The sequence below is a fragment of the Astyanax mexicanus genome, chromosome 2 (assembly GCF_023375975.1).
Source record: "Astyanax mexicanus isolate ESR-SI-001 chromosome 2, AstMex3_surface, whole genome shotgun sequence".
Taxonomy (NCBI): Eukaryota; Metazoa; Chordata; class Actinopteri; order Characiformes; family Acestrorhamphidae; genus Astyanax; species Astyanax mexicanus.
Genome location: NC_064409.1, coordinates 40,314,558 through 40,334,718, shown reverse-complemented (window position 1 = coordinate 40,334,718; position 20,161 = coordinate 40,314,558). Strand labels below are relative to the sequence as shown.

The 20,161-nt window shown below is 37.1% G+C and overlaps 1 protein-coding gene and 1 pseudogene across 2 annotated transcripts; both read right to left on the bottom strand.

Annotated features, from left to right (window-relative positions):
• The window catches only part of LOC125799136 (deleted in malignant brain tumors 1 protein-like), a 1,283,434-nt pseudogene that overhangs the window by 19,125 nt on the left and 1,244,148 nt on the right, over positions 1-20,161 (bottom strand).
• On the bottom strand, positions 993-7,811 carry LOC125799147 (deleted in malignant brain tumors 1 protein-like). Of its 2 annotated transcripts, none has more exons than XM_049475195.1 (7): positions 7,575-7,811; positions 6,108-6,416; positions 5,677-5,979; positions 4,114-4,416; positions 3,598-3,906; positions 3,079-3,263; positions 993-1,231 (listed from the first exon to the last, which is right to left on the bottom strand). In XM_049475195.1, the coding sequence occupies exons 2-7, from the start codon at positions 6,316-6,318 to the stop codon at positions 1,103-1,105; spliced, it is 1,440 nt and encodes a 479-aa protein (XP_049331152.1). In that variant the 5' UTR covers positions 6,319-6,416; positions 7,575-7,811; the 3' UTR covers positions 993-1,102. The 2 variants fall into 2 exon arrangements, with proteins under 2 accessions (XP_049331152.1, XP_049331151.1); XM_049475194.1 differs by lacking the exon at positions 993-1,231 and adding an exon at positions 1,455-2,869 and having other exon boundaries at positions 2,961-3,263.

The window sequence follows — 20,161 nt, the reverse complement described above, 5'->3', positions numbered from 1 at the left end:
TTATTCACTACAACTCCAAATAATTTGAATTAAATGTACCAGAGCAGGTGATGTAGAGCTGTACTGTGGAGCTGCAGTTAACTGCTTGTGAGCTGCTGCAGTTCCTCAGATGAGCTTCACTCCCAGAGCAGTTGAAACCCGTCACACACATGTAGCTGTGTTCAGGACTGGATGAAGAGGAGCTGGAGATGTTGAGTACAGAACCATAGCCCAGCTGTCTGCAGACCACAGAGGCCTCAGACTCACTCCAGGAGTCCAGCAGAACTCTCCTCCAGTCCTGCCTGAAGAACACCTCTACCTCGCCCTCACACTCCATCCCTCCAGTCAATCTCACTACACCCTCATGAGACGCCAGAGAAGAACCTGAAAGTACCACAAATATATTTTAGATTTTACAGGCTTAATAAGATTGTTTTTACAGCACTTGAAATAAATCAGATTTAGAAATTAAACACATTGTTTTTTTACAGGTACTGCTGCATTAGCTGAGCTATATATGGAGCAAAATTAGAAATTGATTTTCAGAATCAAAATTGTCTATGGAAATGTATATACATGTTCAAAACTGAGATACATTAGTAAATTAATTGAAGTGAAGTAAAAAAAAATATATATATAAGAACATTATAAGGGCACTTCCTCCTAAAATCACTTTACAGCCCATTGATAAGAATGTTTAAGATTCTTAAAAGCTCACCACTGCAGATGAGTCCAACATCCTGTTTATGAGAGCATGCAGTTCGACTCCATGATGAAATGGGACACTTTAACAGGTGTGTTTCGTTTCCCTGACAATCAAACACATCCGCCCAGATCCGGCCACTCCCCTCCCCAAACCAGTCTGACCCCAACACAGCCACAGCACTCCCACACTTCAGCTGAGCACAGAGGACACTGGAAGCTCTCATATCCCAGCTTACATCACACACTGTACCCCACTCACTGAGGTACTGGAGCTCCACTCGACCAGAACAAGAGTCTGAGCCGTTCATCAGCCGAGCCTGAGTATGACCTGAATTTACAACCAAGAGACTCGTAAAAGCGCAAGTTCTCTCCTATACTGTATATTATATAAAGAAATGTTAGACGATAATATCACATATTATACTGTACCAGAACATACAAGTCCCACATCATTACCATGAGAGCAGTTGTATTTGTGTGAAGAGGTTATTGGACAGAGAGTAATCTCAGATTCATCTCCTCTACACTGAAGCTCCTCTGACCACACCTGACCCTTCCCTTTACCAAAAGCAGCTGCTCCCAGAACCTCCACAGGAGAACCACAGCCCAGCTCTCGACACACAACCTCTTCATTAATGAATAAAAAAAATGAACACAAATAACAAAAATACTGCTCATTAATTACCCTACTTTGTGCCCTCTGACCTCCGACGCTAGATCCCAGTTCACAGATCATATCAAACCACATAATCTATCCAATTCATCCATGTTAATAATACAGATTAATTTAGCTAGGAAAACAGTTGGCATCGCCAAATAGCCATAGTGGCTAATCCGCCATTTTGAAAATCATAACAAAAGATTTATAGAAAAACAATAATTTTTTTTTTTTTATTCTGACTTTTTTTGTTGGTCAAAATATAATTAAATATCTAAATTCTGTCCATATTTGATATCTTAATTCTGTCCATATTTGCATATTATTTTTAATCATTTTAAGCAGGGCTGGTATATTTTATTATTACACAGCAAAGCATTTAAGCTGTTATTGTAATAATAAATGTAAAAATGTTAACTATTTTAGAGTAGCCTAGAATATCTGGCATGTGTGACCTTCATTTATATTTTTTGTAATTTGCATACGAATAAAGGAGCATCAATTTATAACATTTTTTTTAAGATATGTACAGTATTTACAGCATCTTTACTGACTGATTTTTTTTAAGCGAAACAGCAGAGTGGTATAGAATACCATAGTCTGGCAATCTCAGTGTGTGATAATGTACACATCAGGAAGTTGTTCAGTTGAGCTGTACACATTTATATCAAAACGATAACACATCGACTAAAATTAATATATTGTGACATAAGTTTTGTCATATCGTCCAGCACTAAATTGTTAAGCTGGAAATGACACTGTTTCTAATTACAGTGTGTTGACTGGTTTTGTTTTGGCACATAAAGTGTTTGAGAAGTTGTCTGGAAGTGGAAAGGACTAATGCATTTTGTTTCATTCAGGTTATAATTTTGAAAACAAATGTTGTGCTCTAGCAAATCAGTACTGCAGACCCTTTTTTATTAAATTAAATTTTATCAAACAAAATGAAACTGACTAGACAATTTCTTGGGTTAATATTTTCAGCAATTAAATAAAAGTCAAAGCAAATGTTAAAAAAAAACATCGCTGCTTCTCACATTAGCTGTAACTGTCAGAATTTACTATGTAATAGAATATTTAATACGGAATAGGTATACAAAACAGTGACATTCCATCATATGATCTCTGATTTGATTTTGTCTATGATGTGTCGAAACATTCTCAGAAAGTTCACAAATGTAATACATGTAATACGTACGTATTACAGTTTTTGTCTAATTAAAACATACCTGAACAGGTAAGCTCAATATCCATATTATGATTACAGCTGTGTTCCCCACCCTAATGATCCACAGTGTTTCAGTGTAGACTCTGATCCAGTACACTTCACATGACTCATCCAGATCGGTGCAGATCCTGGAACAGCTGCATCAGTCCTAAACGGCTCTCCACAGCCCAACTCTTTACACATGACAAAACCCGCTATGAAATTTGCACCAGCACCACAAATTGTTCCCCACTGTCCTCTGTGAAAAACCTCTGCTCTTCCAGCACAGCGACTGCCACCATCCGCCAACCTCACACTGTCTGTGTAAGAGAAAATAAGAACAAGAAAAATTTACCGAATTATGAACTAGTAAGAGTAAAAATGGGAAACATTTTTTTGAAAAACACTTACCTGCACACACCAGTCCCACATCATTATCATGGGAGCAGTTGTGTTTGAGTGAAGATGATTTTGGACAGAAGTGAATCTGAGATTCAGTTCCTCTACACTGAAGCTTCTCTGACCACACCTGACCCTCCCCTCTACCAAAAGCAGCTGCTCCCAGAACCTCCACAGGAGAACCACAGCCCAGCTCTCGACACACAACCTCTGCATCCTGCTGGTTAAAGTCAGCATCACACACTGTGACCCAGCTCTCTCCATGAAGAACCTCCACTCTCCCAGAACAGTGAGAACCACCAACCACCCGGACTCCTAAAAATTGTGAACATAAAGCTGAATTTAAACATATGTGAGTCACTGCTTCAACATGAAGATGTCTTTCCATGTCATTGAATCTCTGACATTAACACAGCAAGAATGGTCAAAAGAGATATGGCATTTAACCTTCAGTGGAAAAGTTGACTAAATGAACGCTATCTGTTTCCTTACAAACAGTACTACTACGCTTAACTGGACCCTAAGCCTCTAAAATGGGTCCTTTCCCACCACTTACAAGACTTTGTTTTACATGTATGATATATTATGAACAGTTTCCTGTTCCTAGTTAACAGAAGGGAACATAAAATAATTTACTGATACAATTTACCTGAACAGATGACTCCAGCATCTTTAGAATGATCACAGTTATGTTTACCCCATCCTGCTGATTCACAGTTCCTCAGTGTAGACTCAGAGCCACTGCAGTGCACATTATCCATCCAGATTGGTCCTGATGCTGATCCAAAGTAAGACTCATGATATGTATCTACAGCTTCTCCACAGCCCAGCTCTCTACACACCACTGCAGCATCTCTCATATCCCAGTTATTACCACACACTGATCCCCACTGTCCTCTATAAAGAACCTCCACTCTCCCAGCACAGCGACTGTCACCATCTACCAACCTCACACTGCCTGTACAACAGAGAGTAAGACAGACCAAGACATTGAGAAAGAATGGAAAAAAACATGTATTTTCACCACTATTAATGATGTAAAGTAGAATTGTGGCTGAAAACTGAAATAATAGCAAGACATTTGCATTTTTGACAGAATTACAAAAAGTTTACATAAACATTGAGCTAATCTTAATGACATTAATCACAAACATGCAGCTCTTACCAGAACACACCAGTCCCACATCATTATCATGGGAGCAGTTGTGTTTGAGTAAAGATGATTTTGGACAGAAGTGAATCTGTGATTCGTTTCCTCTACACTGAAGCTCCTCTGACCACACCGGACCCTCCCCTCTACCAAAAGCAGCTGCTCCCAGAATCTCCACAGGAGAACCACAGCCCAGCTCTCGACACACAACCTCTGCATCCTGCTGGTTAAAGTCAGCATCACACACTGTGAACCAGCTCTCACCATGAAGAACCTCCACTCTTCCAGAGCAGCGAGAGCCATTAACCAGCAGGACTCCTAAAAATTACCATGAAAAAAAGAAAGCTTATTTATCAGTAATGATAAATGATTAAGCATGATGATGCTAAATATTGCACAATGAATGATTCATAAATGCATTGGAAAAAACTAAAGAGAGTATAAGGATTCAAAATAAGTTCAGTAAAGCTATGAATTACATTAAACAAATTAATATGGATCAGCAAAATTATGAAATCAGTAAAAAAAAAAATCAGTAAATTAATTGTTGGTTGAGAATTCCAGTGTACAGCACAGTTTGGTGATTGCTCAGTTTAAACATACCAATTTACCTTGGCAATCAACAAGGATTTAGGGTGGGTTAAAAAGAAAAATCATATGTGCTGTACACTTTGCCTACATGGCAGATAATGTACAGTCCCTGTTTACAGCGTTTTACCTGAACAGATAACTCCAGCATAGGACACCCCTAATCAAAATGTATATTATTGTGACTACAGAAGGAAATAAAAATGACCTAATGTTTAGAACACATAACATTGAAGTGGACACGTCTATTTAGCATTTTTAATATTTTTTCCCTTTACAGTTTCAAAATAACAAAAATAAAAAAGAAAGATACACATAGACTTTTAATTTGTTGGCAATCCTGTGAGCAGTTATTTTCCAGACACTATATGACCTCCACCAGTCTTGTTACCTGCTTAATGGACTGGAGGAACAGAACAGTAGACACATACTTAATTCACCATTCTTGCTTTTAAACTATGTGCTGCCAGTACAAGTATTCTAAGTCTGTTCCACTCCAACCCAGAATATTACATGTGATTCACATGGATACATGTTGCTGTAGCCATTTTGTATAATGTGTTACTGCAGCTCCAAAAATCCACAAATTATCTCCAAAACAACAGTCTCTTGTGTCTGTTAGACTAGAGAAACTCATTACATTTGTCCAAAGTCTATTGTGTTTATAATTAGTGCTATCCATCAGGACGTTTCTGCTAGCTGTGTTTTTAATGTTTTTAAACTCACACTGCAAGGTATTCTAGACAAACACAGATCCCCTACACTTTATTACACTATTATCCACTAAAAAACAAATGCCAGAACAGTAATGCTGCACAAACATAACACCCTCACCCCAAACAAACAATATAATAAGTCACAAATATTTAATTTCACCAGGTCTTAATGGCAAACAGGTAATGGAGCACAGGGCTGAGCTACTGAGACAGAGGGCTGTCTAAGTAGGAATAGATGAAGTCACAGGCTCATTGTGCTGAATGCAGTTCTTACCTGCACACACCAGTCCCACATCATTATCATGGGAGCAGTTGTGTTTGAGTGAAGATGATTTTGGACAGAAGTGAGTCTGAGATTTGTTTCCTCTACACTGAAGCACCTCTGACCACACCTGACCCTCCCCTCTACCAAACGCAGCTGCTCCCAGAACCTTCACAGGAGAACCACAGCCCAGCTCTCGACACACAACCTCTGCATCCTGCTGGTTAAAGTCAGCATCACACACTGTGGCCCAGCTCTCTCCATGAAGAACCTCCACTCTCCCAGAGCAGCGACAACCTAAAACCAGCCTGGCTCCTAAAATATCACAAGAGCATAAACAATGAGATAACAACAGGATTTAATAAATGAAAATCAGACAGCACAGACACACAATGTAACTATTCAATACAGTGCACATATTATATGAACATAGTGTAGCTTGCCTGAACAGATGACTCCAGAATTGTGGGTTTCATTGCAGTCATGTTTACCCCATACTGGTGATCTACAGTTCTTCAGTCTAGACTCTGATCCACTACAGTCCACATCATCCATCCAGATTGGTCCTGATCCTGATCCAAAATGAGATTTGCCCAGTGCATCTACAGCTTCTCCACAGCCCAGCTCTCTACACACCACTGCAGCATCACTCATATCCCAGTCATCACCACACACTGTTCCCCACTGCCCTCTATGAAGAACCTCCACTCTCCCAGCACAGCGACTGCCACCATCCACCAACCTCACACTGCCTGTACAACAGACAAGGAATAAAGAAAGAAAGAAGCGAATAAAAAAAAAAGAAATAATAATAGGTCTATGCTTCTTCAGCGTCGCAAGGTTATTTAACATAATTCTTAACAGATTTCGCTAATTCAAACAGCCCGAAAATGTTTTAAATAGCTCAATTTTAACGCTCTAATTACTAAAAAATGGCTCGGGTTCAGAATGACAGTTTATGGCTCAGGTCGGGTCTGGCTCGGGCAGAAAGTGCATGGATTTGGGCCGGGTCGGGCTGGATTTTTGGGCCCGATCTAAGCTCTACCGCTCCACACACTGCAGGCTTTTTGCAGCGGGGGGAGCCATACACTTTTACAAAAACACAGTTAACTATGGACTGGAAATATTCCGCTGTTTTAATCTTTCCAGACCTTGTCTCACCCCTAGGCTATTTTAATTAAGTTTTTCCAATAGCAAACTATTTAAAGTTGGCTTATTTAACGTTATATAATATTTACATTCTTCATGCTGATGCTAAGCTAATGGTGGGAATACACATTCATTGAACTCTAGACGAGAAATATGTGCACTTTTAATCTTGCAAGGTTTTTTTTTAATCGCTAGGCTTTTTTATTGAATTTTTCCAACAACAAACTATTTAAAATTGGCGTATTTACATAATATTTACATGTAAGTTACTTAACGTTACTTCTAATGCTAATATAATGCGGGGATACACTTTTAACACCTGACCAGAAATATGTGCAGTATTTTAACAAAACAATTTCAACAACAAGTTGGCTTATTTATATGAAATTTACATATAACGTTAACTTTATTCTTCACACGAACACTGAGCTAATGCTAAGCTAACAACACTAAGCTTACACCTGAGGGAAAATATTGTGCTGTTTTAATTTTCTCACACTTCGTCATGAAGCTATTTTATCTAGGTTTTTCCCACAAACAAAACTATTTCAAATTAGCTTATTCATAAGACAAGTTTCAAAAATCTGCTCATTTTCAAATGCAATTCATATTACATTTAAACTATGGCAATGTTTAGCTATCCTTAGACAACTAACGTTAGCTAACTACCTAGAAAGAGAGGCAAGGCCAGCACGTGCAGGTGGTGTAAGACACTACAAACACATACATGATCATAAAATAAAGGACCTGGTCGAACTTACCTTATATCTTAGTAGCACAACAAGTCCTGAGGTGAGCTGAGCTGAGCCTAAATGAGCTGTGCTTCCGCAGCAACTAAAAATGTGCTGCTTGGCGCGTTGTGGAGTTTGGGTTGTGATTATAGACTGTATAAAAGTATGGTCTGGACGGTCCCCATTTACTCTCATTAAGGCGTTTTAAAGCCAAAATATGGCCGAAATGGAAGCTGCCATCTTGCCTGCGCTTGCAGAGGCAGTAGAGGCAAATTGGAGCCAGAACTGGCGTGACAGAGGTGGGAGGGGTTAACTAGGTTAGCCAACTCAGGTTAGCTAAGTAAAGTAACTAAACTTGTTTGGTGAAAATTACGTGGAGTGGGCGGGGTTTGTGCAGTCACATGGCCCCGCCCACTCCACGTAATTTTCACCAAACAAGTTTAGTTACTTTACTTAGCTAACCTGAGTTGGCTAACCTAGTTAACTATCGTTAAGTACCTAAGGCTAAACGTAATGTAAATACTAAAATTATGGAGAAGAACGAAGTATGTGTAAGGGACAGTATTAGTATAACAGTAACGGCATTAGAAATGTGTGTTACCACTAGGCACCTGTAGCAGGTTAGATTCGGATAATTACAGTGTTTTTTGGGCAGGAGAAAAAAACAAGACAAGCAGTAAAAAGCCAAAGGAGCCTCACCTTTTCTGACCGCAGTTTTAGGATTTAGGAATTAGGAACATGAATATAAGTACCTAGTTTTCTGTTTATAAGCATTTTAATCGTTTTTTGTTCAGTTTTCTTGTGTATTATTTTGTAAAGAAATAAATCTTTGGTTTGGAAACCTAAAACGCGAGTTGGAAAGTGAGTCAAGAACCGCATGGATCTACAGTATGAATACTAATGAACTGATGGAGAGAAATGAGTGGGGCTTGCAGAATGTACAGAAATCAACTTTCCAAAAAAATCCTGGATGTGTAATTTTAGATAAAAATTCCGTCATCTTTCATTCAGTTGAATGGAAATAGGCTTTAGGGTTAAAAGCTGTACTGAAACCAGAGACGTTGTGGCTTCACTTTTCAACCCCTGTCGTGCTGTCTATACTTATATACAGTCTATGGTTGTGATCAGTGCGGTCTCAGCAAATCAGAGTGGTGTTGACTGGTTAAAATCAACCTAACAATTTTCCGCACAGATTGCATTTTCAAATAGAAAAATACATACATAAATACCTAAATTCGTTAATTAATTAAATAGATACAAAAATATAATCTACTAAATAATTAATAATAAATAATTATTAATAAATGACGCTTAATCAAATAGTCTATATTCATACTGATTAACAATATTTATAACAATGATGTTGATATATTATAAATAAAAAATGATATGTATTCTTTAATAATGTCAATTTCCTGCACCTGTCACCATAACGTCCAAAAAAAGTTACCTAGTCCGAAGATCAAATGTTTAACTGCATATTGTCCTCCAAGTTGTGGTCATAGTTAAACGTCCAAACAGTTGGGGTTGGATCTTTGCCTGCCGGGAGACGGGCGGCAGTGGTGGGTCTGCGTGACGTCACCCGCCAGCCACTTTTTCATCGACCCGGCAGTGCCAGGCACGTACCCGGCAGTACTAAAAACTGACAGGGGGCTTCCTGACAGTACGCCGGCAGTTTTAAAAACTGTCAGGGGGCTTGCTGACAGTACGCCGGCAGTATTAAAAACTGTCAGGGAGCTTCCTGACAGTACGCCGGCACTACTAAAAACTGTCAGGGGGCTAGCTGACAGTACGCCGGCAGTATTAAAAACTGTCAGAGAGCTTCCTGAAAGTACGCCGGCACTACTAAAAACTGTCAGGGGGCTAGCTGACAGTATGCCGGCAGTTTTAAAAACTGTCAGGTAGCTTCCTGACAGTACGCCGGCACTACTAAAAACTGTCAGGGGGCTTGCTGACAGTATGCCGGCAGTTTTAAAAACTGTCAGGTAGCTTCCTGACAGTATGCCGGCACTACTAAAAACTGTCAGGGGACTAGCTGACAGTACGCCGGCAGTATTAAAAACTGTCAGGGAGCTTCCTGACAGTACGCTGGCACTATTAATAACTGTCAGGGGACTAGCTGACAGTACGCCGGCAGTATTAAAAACTGTCAGGGAGCTTGCTGACAGTAAGCCGGCAGTTTCAAAAACTGTCAGGGAGCCTGCTGACAGTACGCCGGCAGTTTTAAAAACTGTCAGGTAGCTTCCTGAAAGTACGCCGGCACTACTAAAAACTGTCAGGGGGCTTGCTACGCCAGCCACTTTTTCATCGACCCGGCAGTGCCAGGCACGTACCCGGCAGTACTAAAAACTGACAGGGGGCTTCCTGACAGTACGCTGGCAGTTTTAAAAACTGTCAGGGAGCTTCCTGACAGTATGCCGGCACTACTAAAAACTGTCAGGGGGCTAGCTGACAGTACAAAATTTTCACCATTCATTAAAACTTGTTTTTTCCATGAAAAATGACTCAAATGAGTGGGAAAATGCATGGGCATGGTAAATTGGGACAAATTTTGCTCAGAAATGTGAAAAAAAAGCACTTTTCAATTTTTGACCCAAATAAAAAAAAAACGTAGACCCGCGGTATATCATTTTGGTGAAAATTTTGACCATTCATGAAACCTTGTTTTTTCCATGAAAAATGACTCAAATGAGTGGGAAAATGCATGGGCATGGTAAATTGGACCAAATTTTGCTCAGAAATGTGAAAAAAGCACTTTTCAATTTTTGACCCAAATCAGAAAAAAACGTAGACCCGCGGTATGTCATTTTGGTGAAAATTTTGACCATTCATGAAACACTGTTTTTTCCATGAAAAATGACTCAATCGAGTGGGAAAATGCACGGGCATGGTAAATTGGGACAAATTTTGCTCAGAAATGTGACAAAAGGCACTTTTCAATTTTTGACCCAAATCAGTAAAAAACGTAGACCCGCGGTATGTCATTTTGGTGAAAATTTTGACCATTCATGAAACCTTGTTTTTTCCATGAAAAATGACTGAAACGAGTGGGAAAATGCATGGGCATGGTAAATTGGACCAAATTTTGCTCAGAAATGTGAAAAAAGCACTTTTAAATTTTTGACACAAATCAGAAAAAAACGTAGACCCGCGGTATGTCATTTTGGTGAAAATTTTGACCATTCATGAAACCTTGTTTTTTCCATGAAAAATGACTCAAATGAGTGGGAAAATGCATGGGCATGGTAAATTGGACCAAATTTTGCTCAGAAATGTGAAAAAAAAGCACTTTTCAATTTTTGACCCAAATCAGAAAAAAACGTAGACCCGCGGTATGTCATTTTGGTGAAAATTTTGACCATTCATGAAACCTTGTTTTTTCCATGAAAAATGACTCAAACGAGTGGGAAAATGCATGGGCATGGTAAATTGGACCAAATTTTGCTCAGAAATGTGAAAAAAGCACTTTTAAATTTTTGACACAAATCAGAAAAAAACGTAGACCCGCGGTATGTCATTTTGGTGAAAATTTTGACCATTCATGAAACCTTGTTTTTTTCCATGAAAAATGACTCAAATGAGTGGGAAAATGCATGGGCATGGTAAATTGGACCAAATTTTGCTCAGAAATGTGAAAAAAGCACTTTTAAATTTTTGACCCAAATCAGTAAAAAACGTAGACCCGCGGTATGTCATTTTGGTGAAAATTTTGACCATTCATGAAACCTTGTTTTTTCCATGAAAAATGACTCAAACGAGTGGGAAAATGCATGATCATGGAAAATTGGACCAAATTTTGCTCAGAAATGTGAAAAAAGCACTTTTCAATTTTTGACCCACATCAGAAAAAAACGTAGACCCGCGGTATGTCATTTTGGTGAAAATTTTGACCATTCATGAAAACTTGTTTTTTTCATGAAAAATGACTCAAATGAGTGGGAAAATGCATGGGCATGGTAAATTGGACCAAATTTTGCTCAGAAATGTGACAAAAAGCACTTTTCAATTTTTGACCCAAATCAGAAAAAAACGTAGACCCCGCGGTATGTCATTTTGGTGAAAATTTTGACCATTCATGAAACCTTGTTTTTTCCATGAAAAATGACTCAAGTGAGTGGGAAAATGCATGGGCATGGTAAATTGGACCAAATTTTGCTCAGAAATGTGAAAAAAGCACTTTTAAATTTTTGACCCAAATCAGAAAAAAACGTAGACCTTATGTCATTTTGGTGAAAATTTTGACCATTCATGAAACCTTGATTTTTCCATGAAAAATGACTCAAATGAGTGGGAAAATGCATGGGCATGGTAAATTGGGACAAAATTTGCTCAGAAATGTGTCAAAAGGCACTTTTAAATTTTTGACCCAAATCAGAAAAAAACGTAGACCCGCGGTATGTCATTTTGGCAAAAATTTTGACCATTCATGAAAACTTGTTTTTTTCATGAAAAATGACTCAAATGAGTGGGAAAATGCATGGGCATGGTAAATTGGACCAAATTTTGCTCAGAAATGTGAAAAAAGCACTTTTCAATTTTTGACCCAAATCAGAAAAAAACGTAGACCCGCGGTATGTCATTTTGGTGAAAATTTTGACCATTCATGAAACCTTGTTTTTTCCATGAAAAATGACTCAAATGAGTGGGAAAATGCACGGGCATGGTAAATTGGGACAAATTTTGCCCAGAAATGTGAAAAAAAAGCACTTTTCAATTTTTGACCCAAATCAGAAAAAAACGTAGACCCGCGGTATGTCATTTTGGTGAAAATTTTGACCATTCATGAAACCTTGTTTTTTCCATGAAAAATGACTCAAACGAGTGGGAAAATGCATGGGCATGGTAAATTGGACCAAATTTTGCTCAGAAATGTGAAAAAAGCTCTTTTAAATTTTTGACACAAATCAGAAAAAAACGTAGACCCGCGGTATGTCATTTTGGTGAAAATTTTGACCATTCATGAAACCTTGTTTTTTCCATGAAAAATGACTCAAATGAGTGGGAAAATGCATGGGCATGGTAAATTGGACCAAATTTTGCTCAGAAATGTGAAAAAAGCACTTTTCAATTTTTGACCCAAATCAGAAAAAAACGTAGACCCGCGGTATGTCATTTTGGTGAAAATTTTGACCATTCATGAAACCTTGTTTTTTCCATGAAAAATGACTCAAATGAGTGGGAAAATGCATGGGCATGGTAAATTGGACCAAATTTTGCTCAGAAATGTGAAAAAAGCACTTTTCAATTTTTGACCCAAATCAGTAAAAAACGTAGACCCGCGGTATGTCATTTTGGTGAAAATTTTGACCATTCATGAAACCTTGTTTTTTCCATGAAAAATGACTCAAACGAGTGGGAAAATGCATGATCATGGAAAATTGGACCAAATTTTGCTCAGAAATGTGAAAAAAGCACTTTTCAATTTTTGACCCACATCAGAAAAAAACGTAGACCCGCGGTATGTCATTTTGGTGAAAATTTTGACCATTCATGAAAACTTGTTTTTTTCATGAAAAATGACTCAAATGAGTGGGAAAATGCATGGGCATGGTAAATTGGACCAAATTTTGCTCAGAAATGTGACAAAAAGCACTTTTCAATTTTTGACCCAAATCAGAAAAAAACGTAGACCCCGCGGTATGTCATTTTGGTGAAAATTTTGACCATTCATGAAACCTTGTTTTTTCCATGAAAAATGACTCAAATGAGTGGGAAAATGCATGGGCATGGTAAATTGGACCAAATTTTGCTCAGAAATGTGAAAAAAGCACTTTTCAATTTTTGACCCAAATCAGTAAAAAACGTAGACCCGCGGTATGTCATTTTGGTGAAAATTTTGACCATTCATGAAACCTTGTTTTTTCCATGAAAAATGACTCAAACGAGTGGGAAAATGCATGATCATGGAAAATTGGACCAAATTTTGCTCAGAAATGTGAAAAAAGCACTTTTCAATTTTTGACCCACATCAGAAAAAAACGTAGACCCGCGGTATGTCATTTTGGTGAAAATTTTGACCATTCATGAAAACTTGTTTTTTTCATGAAAAATGACTCAAATGAGTGGGAAAATGCATGGGCATGGTAAATTGGACAAAATTTTGCTCAGAAATGTGACAAAAAGCACTTTTCAATTTTTGACCCAAATCAGAAAAAAACGTAGACCCCGCGGTATGTCATTTTGGTGAAAATTTTGACCATTCATGAAACCTTGTTTTTTCCATGAAAAATGACTCAAATGAGTGGGAAAATGCATGGGCATGGTAAATTGGACCAAATTTTGCTCAGAAATGTGAAAAAAGCACTTTTAAATTTTTGACCCAAATCAGAAAAAAACGTAGACCTTATGTCATTTTGGTGAAAATTTTGACCATTCATGAAACCTTGATTTTTCCATGAAAAATGACTCAAATGAGTGGGAAAATGCATGGGCATGGTAAATTGGGACAAATTTTGCTCAGAAATGTGTCAAAAGGCACTTTTAAATTTTTGACCCAAATCAGAAAAAAACGTAGACCCGCGGTATGTCATTTTGGCAAAAATTTTGACCATTCATGAAAACTTGTTTTTTTTCATGAAAAATGACTCAAATGAGTGGGAAAATGCATGGGCATGGTAAATTGGACCAAATTTTGCTCAGAAATGTGAAAAAAGCACTTTTCAATTTTTGACCCAAATCAGAAAAAAACGTAGACCCGCGGTATGTCATTTTGGTGAAAATTTTGACCATTCATGAAACCTTGTTTTTTCCATGAAAAATGACTCAAATGAGTGGGAAAATGCACGGGCATGGTAAATTGGGACAAATTTTGCTCAGAAATGTGAAAAAAAAGCACTTTTCAATTTTTGACCCAAATCAGAAAAAAACGTAGACCCCGCGGTATGTCATTTTGGTGAAAATTTTGACCATTCATGAAACCTTGTTTTTTCCATGAAAAATGACTCAAACGAGTGGGAAAATGCATGGGCATGGTAAATTGGACCAAATTTTGCTCAGAAATGTGAAAAAAGCTCTTTTAAATTTTTGACACAAATCAGAAAAAAACGTAGACCCGCGGTATGTCATTTTGGTGAAAATTTTGACCATTCATGAAACCTTGTTTTTTCCATGAAAAATGACTCAAATGAGTGGGAAAATGCATGGGCATGGTAAATTGGACCAAATTTTGCTCAGAAATGTGAAAAAAGCACTTTTCAATTTTTGACCCAAATCAGAAAAAAACGTAGACCCGCGGTATGTCATTTTGGTGAAAATTTTGACCATTCATGAAACCTTGTTTTTTCCATGAAAAATGACTCAAATGAGTGGGAAAATGCATGGGCATGGTAAATTGGACCAAATTTTGCTCAGAAATGTGAAAAAAGCACTTTTCAATTTTTGACCCAAATCAGTAAAAAACGTAGACCCGCGGTATGTCATTTTGGTGAAAATTTTGACCATTCATGAAACCTTGTTTTTTCCATGAAAAATGACTCAAACGAGTGGGAAAATGCATGATCATGGAAAATTGGACCAAATTTTGCTCAGAAATGTGAAAAAAGCACTTTTCAATTTTTGACCCACATCAGAAAAAAACGTAGACCCGCGGTATGTCATTTTGGTGAAAATTTTGACCATTCATGAAAACTTGTTTTTTTCATGAAAAATGACTCAAATGAGTGGGAAAATGCATGGGCATGGTAAATTGGACCAAATTTTGCTCAGAAATGTGACAAAAAGCACTTTTCAATTTTTGACCCAAATCAGAAAAAAACGTAGACCCCGCGGTATGTCATTTTGGTGAAAATTTTGACCATTCATGAAACCTTGTTTTTTCCATGAAAAATGACTCAAATGAGTGGGAAAATTCATGGGCATGGTAAATTGGACCAAATTTTGCTCAGAAATGTGAAAAAAGCACTTTTAAATTTTTGACCCAAATCAGAAAAAAACGTAGACCCGCGGTATGTCATTTTGGTGAAAATTTTGACCATTCATGAAACCTTGTTTTTTCCATGAAAAATGACTCAAACGAGTGGGAAAATGCATGGGCATGGTAAATTGCACCAAATTTTGCTCAGAAATGTGAAAAAAGCTCTTTTAAATTTTTGACACAAATCAGAAAAAAACGTAGACCCGCGGTATGTCATTTTGGTGAAAATTTTGACCATTCATGAAACCTTGTTTTTTCCATGAAAAATGACTCAAATGAGTGGGAAAATGCATGGGCATGGTAAATTGGACCAAATTTTGCTCAGAAATGTGAAAAAAGCACTTTTCAATTTTTGACCCAAATCAGTAAAAAACGTAGACCCGCGGTATGTCATTTTGGTGAAAATTTTTACCATTCATGAAACCTTGTTTTTTCCATGAAAAATGACTCAAATGAGTGGGAAAATGCATGGGCATGGTAAATTGGACCAAATTTTGCTCAGAAATGTGAAAAAAGCACTTTTCAATTTTTGACCCAAATCAGAAAAAAACGTAGACCCGCGGTATGTCATTTTGGTGAAAATTTTGACCATTCATGAAACCTTGTTTTTTCCATGAAAAATGACTCAAACGAGCGGGAAAATGCATGGGCATGGTAAATTGGACCAAATTTTGCTCAGAAATGTGAAAAAAGTTCTTTTAAATTTTTGACACAAATCAGAAAAAAACGTAGACCCGCGGTATGTCATTTTGGTGAAAATTTTGACCATTCATGAAACCTTGTTTTTTCCATGAAAAATGACTCAAATGAGTGGGAAAATGCATGGGCATGGTAAATTGGACCAAATTTTGCTCAGAAATGTGAAAAAAGCACTTTTCAATTTTTGACCCAAATCAGTAAAAAACGTAGACCCGCGGTATGTCATTTTGGTGAAAATTTTGACCATTCATGAAACCTTGTTTTTTCCATGAAAAATGACTCAAACGAGTGGGAAAATGCATGATCATGGAAAATTGGACCAAATTTTGCTCAGAAATGTGAAAAAAGCACTTTTCAATTTTTGACCCACATCAGAAAAAAACGTAGACCCGCGGTATGTCATTTTGGTGAAAATTTTGACCATTCATGAAAACTTGTTTTTTTCATGAAAAATGACTCAAATGAGTGGGAAAATGCATGGGCATGGTAAATTGGACCAAATTTTGCTCAGAAATGTGACAAAAAGCACTTTTCAATTTTTGACCCAAATCAGAAAAAAACGTAGACCCCGCTGTATGTCATTTTGGTGAAAATTTTGACCATTCATGAAACCTTGTTTTTTCCATGAAAAATGACTCAAATGAGTGGGAAAATTCATGGGCATGGTAAATTGGACCAAATTTTGCTCAGAAATGTGAAAAAAGCACTTTTCAATTTTTGACCCAAATCAGAAAAAAACGTAGACCCGCGGTATGTCATTTTGGTGAAAATTTTGACCATTCATGAAACCTTGTTTTTTCCATGAAAAATGACTCAAATGAGTGGGAAAATGCATGGGCATGGTAAATTGGACCAAATTTTGCTCAGAAATGTGAAAAAAGCACTTTTCAATTTTTGACCCAAATCAGTAAAAAACGTAGACCCGCGGTATGTCATTTTGGTGAAAATTTTGACCATTCATGAAACCTTGTTTTTTCCATGAAAAATGACTCAAACGAGTGGGAAAATGCATGATCATGGAAAATTGGACCAAATTTTGCTCAGAAATGTGAAAAAAGCACTTTTCAATTTTTGACCCACATCAGAAAAAAACGTAGACCCGCGGTATGTCATTTTGGTGAAAATTTTGACCATTCATGAAAACTTGTTTTTTTCATGAAAAATGACTCAAATGAGTGGGAAAATGCATGGGCATGGTAAATTGGACCAAATTTTGCTCAGAAATGTGACAAAAAGCACTTTTCAATTTTTGACCGAAATCAGAAAAAAACGTAGACCCCGCGGTATGTCATTTTGGTGAAAATTTTGACCATTCATGAAACCTTGTTTTTTCCATGAAAAATGACTCAAATGAGTGGGAAAATGCATGGGCATGGTAAATTGGACCAAATTTTGCTCAGAAATGTGAAAAAAGCACTTTTCAATTTTTGACCCAAATCAGTAAAAAACGTAGACCCGCGGTATGTCATTTTGGTGAAAATTTTGACCATTCATGAAACCTTGTTTTTTCCATGAAAAATGACTCAAACGAGTGGGAAAATGCATGATCATGGAAAATTGGACCAAATTTTGCTCAGAAATGTGAAAAAAGCACTTTTCAATTTTTGACCCACATCAGAAAAAAACGTAGACCCGCGGTATGTCATTTTGGTGAAAATTTTGACCATTCATGAAAACTTGTTTTTTTCATGAAAAATGACTCAAATGAGTGGGAAAATGCATGGGCATGGTAAATTGGACAAAATTTTGCTCAGAAATGTGACAAAAAGCACTTTTCAATTTTTGACCCAAATCAGAAAAAAACGTAGACCCCGCGGTATGTCATTTTGGTGAAAATTTTGACCATTCATGAAACCTTGTTTTTTCCATGAAAAATGACTCAAATGAGTGGGAAAATGCATGGGCATGGTAAATTGGACCAAATTTTGCTCAGAAATGTGAAAAAAGCACTTTTAAATTTTTGACCCAAATCAGAAAAAAACGTAGACCTTATGTCATTTTGGTGAAAATTTTGACCATTCATGAAACCTTGATTTTTCCATGAAAAATGACTCAAATGAGTGGGAAAATGCATGGGCATGGTAAATTGGGACAAATTTTGCTCAGAAATGTGTCAAAAGGCACTTTTAAATTTTTGACCCAAATCAGAAAAAAACGTAGACCCGCGGTATGTCATTTTGGCAAAAATTTTGACCATTCATGAAAACTTGTTTTTTTTCATGAAAAATGACTCAAATGAGTGGGAAAATGCATGGGCATGGTAAATTGGACCAAATTTTGCTCAGAAATGTGAAAAAAGCACTTTTCAATTTTTGACCCAAATCAGAAAAAAACGTAGACCCGCGGTATGTCATTTTGGTGAAAATTTTGACCATTCATGAAACCTTGTTTTTTCCATGAAAAATGACTCAAATGAGTGGGAAAATGCACGGGCATGGTAAATTGGGACAAATTTTGCTCAGAAATGTGAAAAAAAAGCACTTTTCAATTTTTGACCCAAATCAGAAAAAAACGTAGACCCCGCGGTATGTCATTTTGGTGAAAATTTTGACCATTCATGAAACCTTGTTTTTTCCATGAAAAATGACTCAAACGAGTGGGAAAATGCATGGGCATGGTAAATTGGACCAAATTTTGCTCAGAAATGTGAAAAAAGCTCTTTTAAATTTTTGACACAAATCAGAAAAAAACGTAGACCCGCGGTATGTCATTTTGGTGAAAATTTTGACCATTCATGAAACCTTGTTTTTTCCATGAAAAATGACTCAAATGAGTGGGAAAATGCATGGGCATGGTAAATTGGACCAAATTTTGCTCAGAAATGTGAAAAAAGCACTTTTCAATTTTTGACCCAAATCAGTAAAAAACGTAGACCCGCGGTATGTCATTTTGGTGAAAATTTTGACCATTCATGAAACCTTGTTTTTTCCATGAAAAATGACTCAAACGAGTGGGAAAATGCATGATCATGGAAAATTGGACCAAATTTTGCTCAGAAATGTGAAAAAAGCACTTTTCAATTTTTGACCCACATCAGAAAAAAACGTAGACCCGCGGTATGTCATTTTGGTGAAAATTTTGACCATTCATGAAAACTTGTTTTTTTCATGAAAAATGACTCAAATGAGTGGGAAAATGCATGGGCATGGTAAATTGGACCAAATTTTGCTCAGAAATGTGACAAAAAGCACTTTTCAATTTTTGACCCAAATCAGAAAAAAACGTAGACCCCGCGGTATGTCATTTTGGTGAAAATTTTGACCATTCATGAAACCTTGTTTTTTCCATGAAAAATGACTCAAATGAGTGGGAAAATTCATGGGCATGGTAAATTGGACCAAATTTTGCTCAGAAATGTGAAAAAAGCACTTTTAAATTTTTGACCCAAATCAGAAAAAAACGTAGACCCGCGGTATGTCATTTTGGTGAAAATTTTGACCATTCATGAAACCTTGTTTTTTCCATGAAAAATGACTCAAACGAGTGGGAAAATGCATGGGCATGGTAAATTGCACCAAATTTTGCTCAGAAATGTGAAAAAAGCTCTTTTAAATTTTTGACACAAATCAGAAAAAAACGTAGACCCGCGGTATGTCATTTTGGTGAAAATTTTGACCATTCATGAAACCTTGTTTTTTCCATGAAAAATGACTCAAATGAGTGGGAAAATGCATGGGCATGGTAAATTGGACCAAATTTTGCTCAGAAATGTGAAAAAAGCACTTTTCAATTTTTGACCCAAATCAGTAAAAAACGTAGACCCGCGGTATGTCATTTTGGTGAAAATTTTGACCATTCATGAAACCTTGTTTTTTCCATGAAAAATGACTCAAATGAGTGGGAAAATGCATGGGCATGGTAAATTGGACCAAATTTTGCTCAGAAATGTGAAAAAAGCACTTTTCAATTTTTGACCCAAATCAGAAAAAAACGTAGACCCGCGGTATGTCATTTTGGGGAAAATTTTGACCATTCATGAAACCTTGTTTTTTCCATGAAAAATGAC

Bases quoted from the DNA above. Each gene is read 5' to 3' on its own strand.
- LOC125799147 (XM_049475194.1), bottom strand. From the start codon at position 6,318: ATGAGTGATGCTGCAGTGGTGTGTAGAGAGCTGGGCTGTGGAGAAGCT. The intron at 5,980-6,107 runs GCAAGCTACACT...GTGATATTTTAG, and splicing joins TTCTGGAGTCATCTGTTCAG to GAGCCAGGCTGGTTTTAGGT. The intron at 3,907-4,113 runs GTAAGAGCTGCA...TCTGTTGTACAG, and splicing joins TGTGGGACTGGTGTGTTCTG to GCAGTGTGAGGTTGGTAGAT.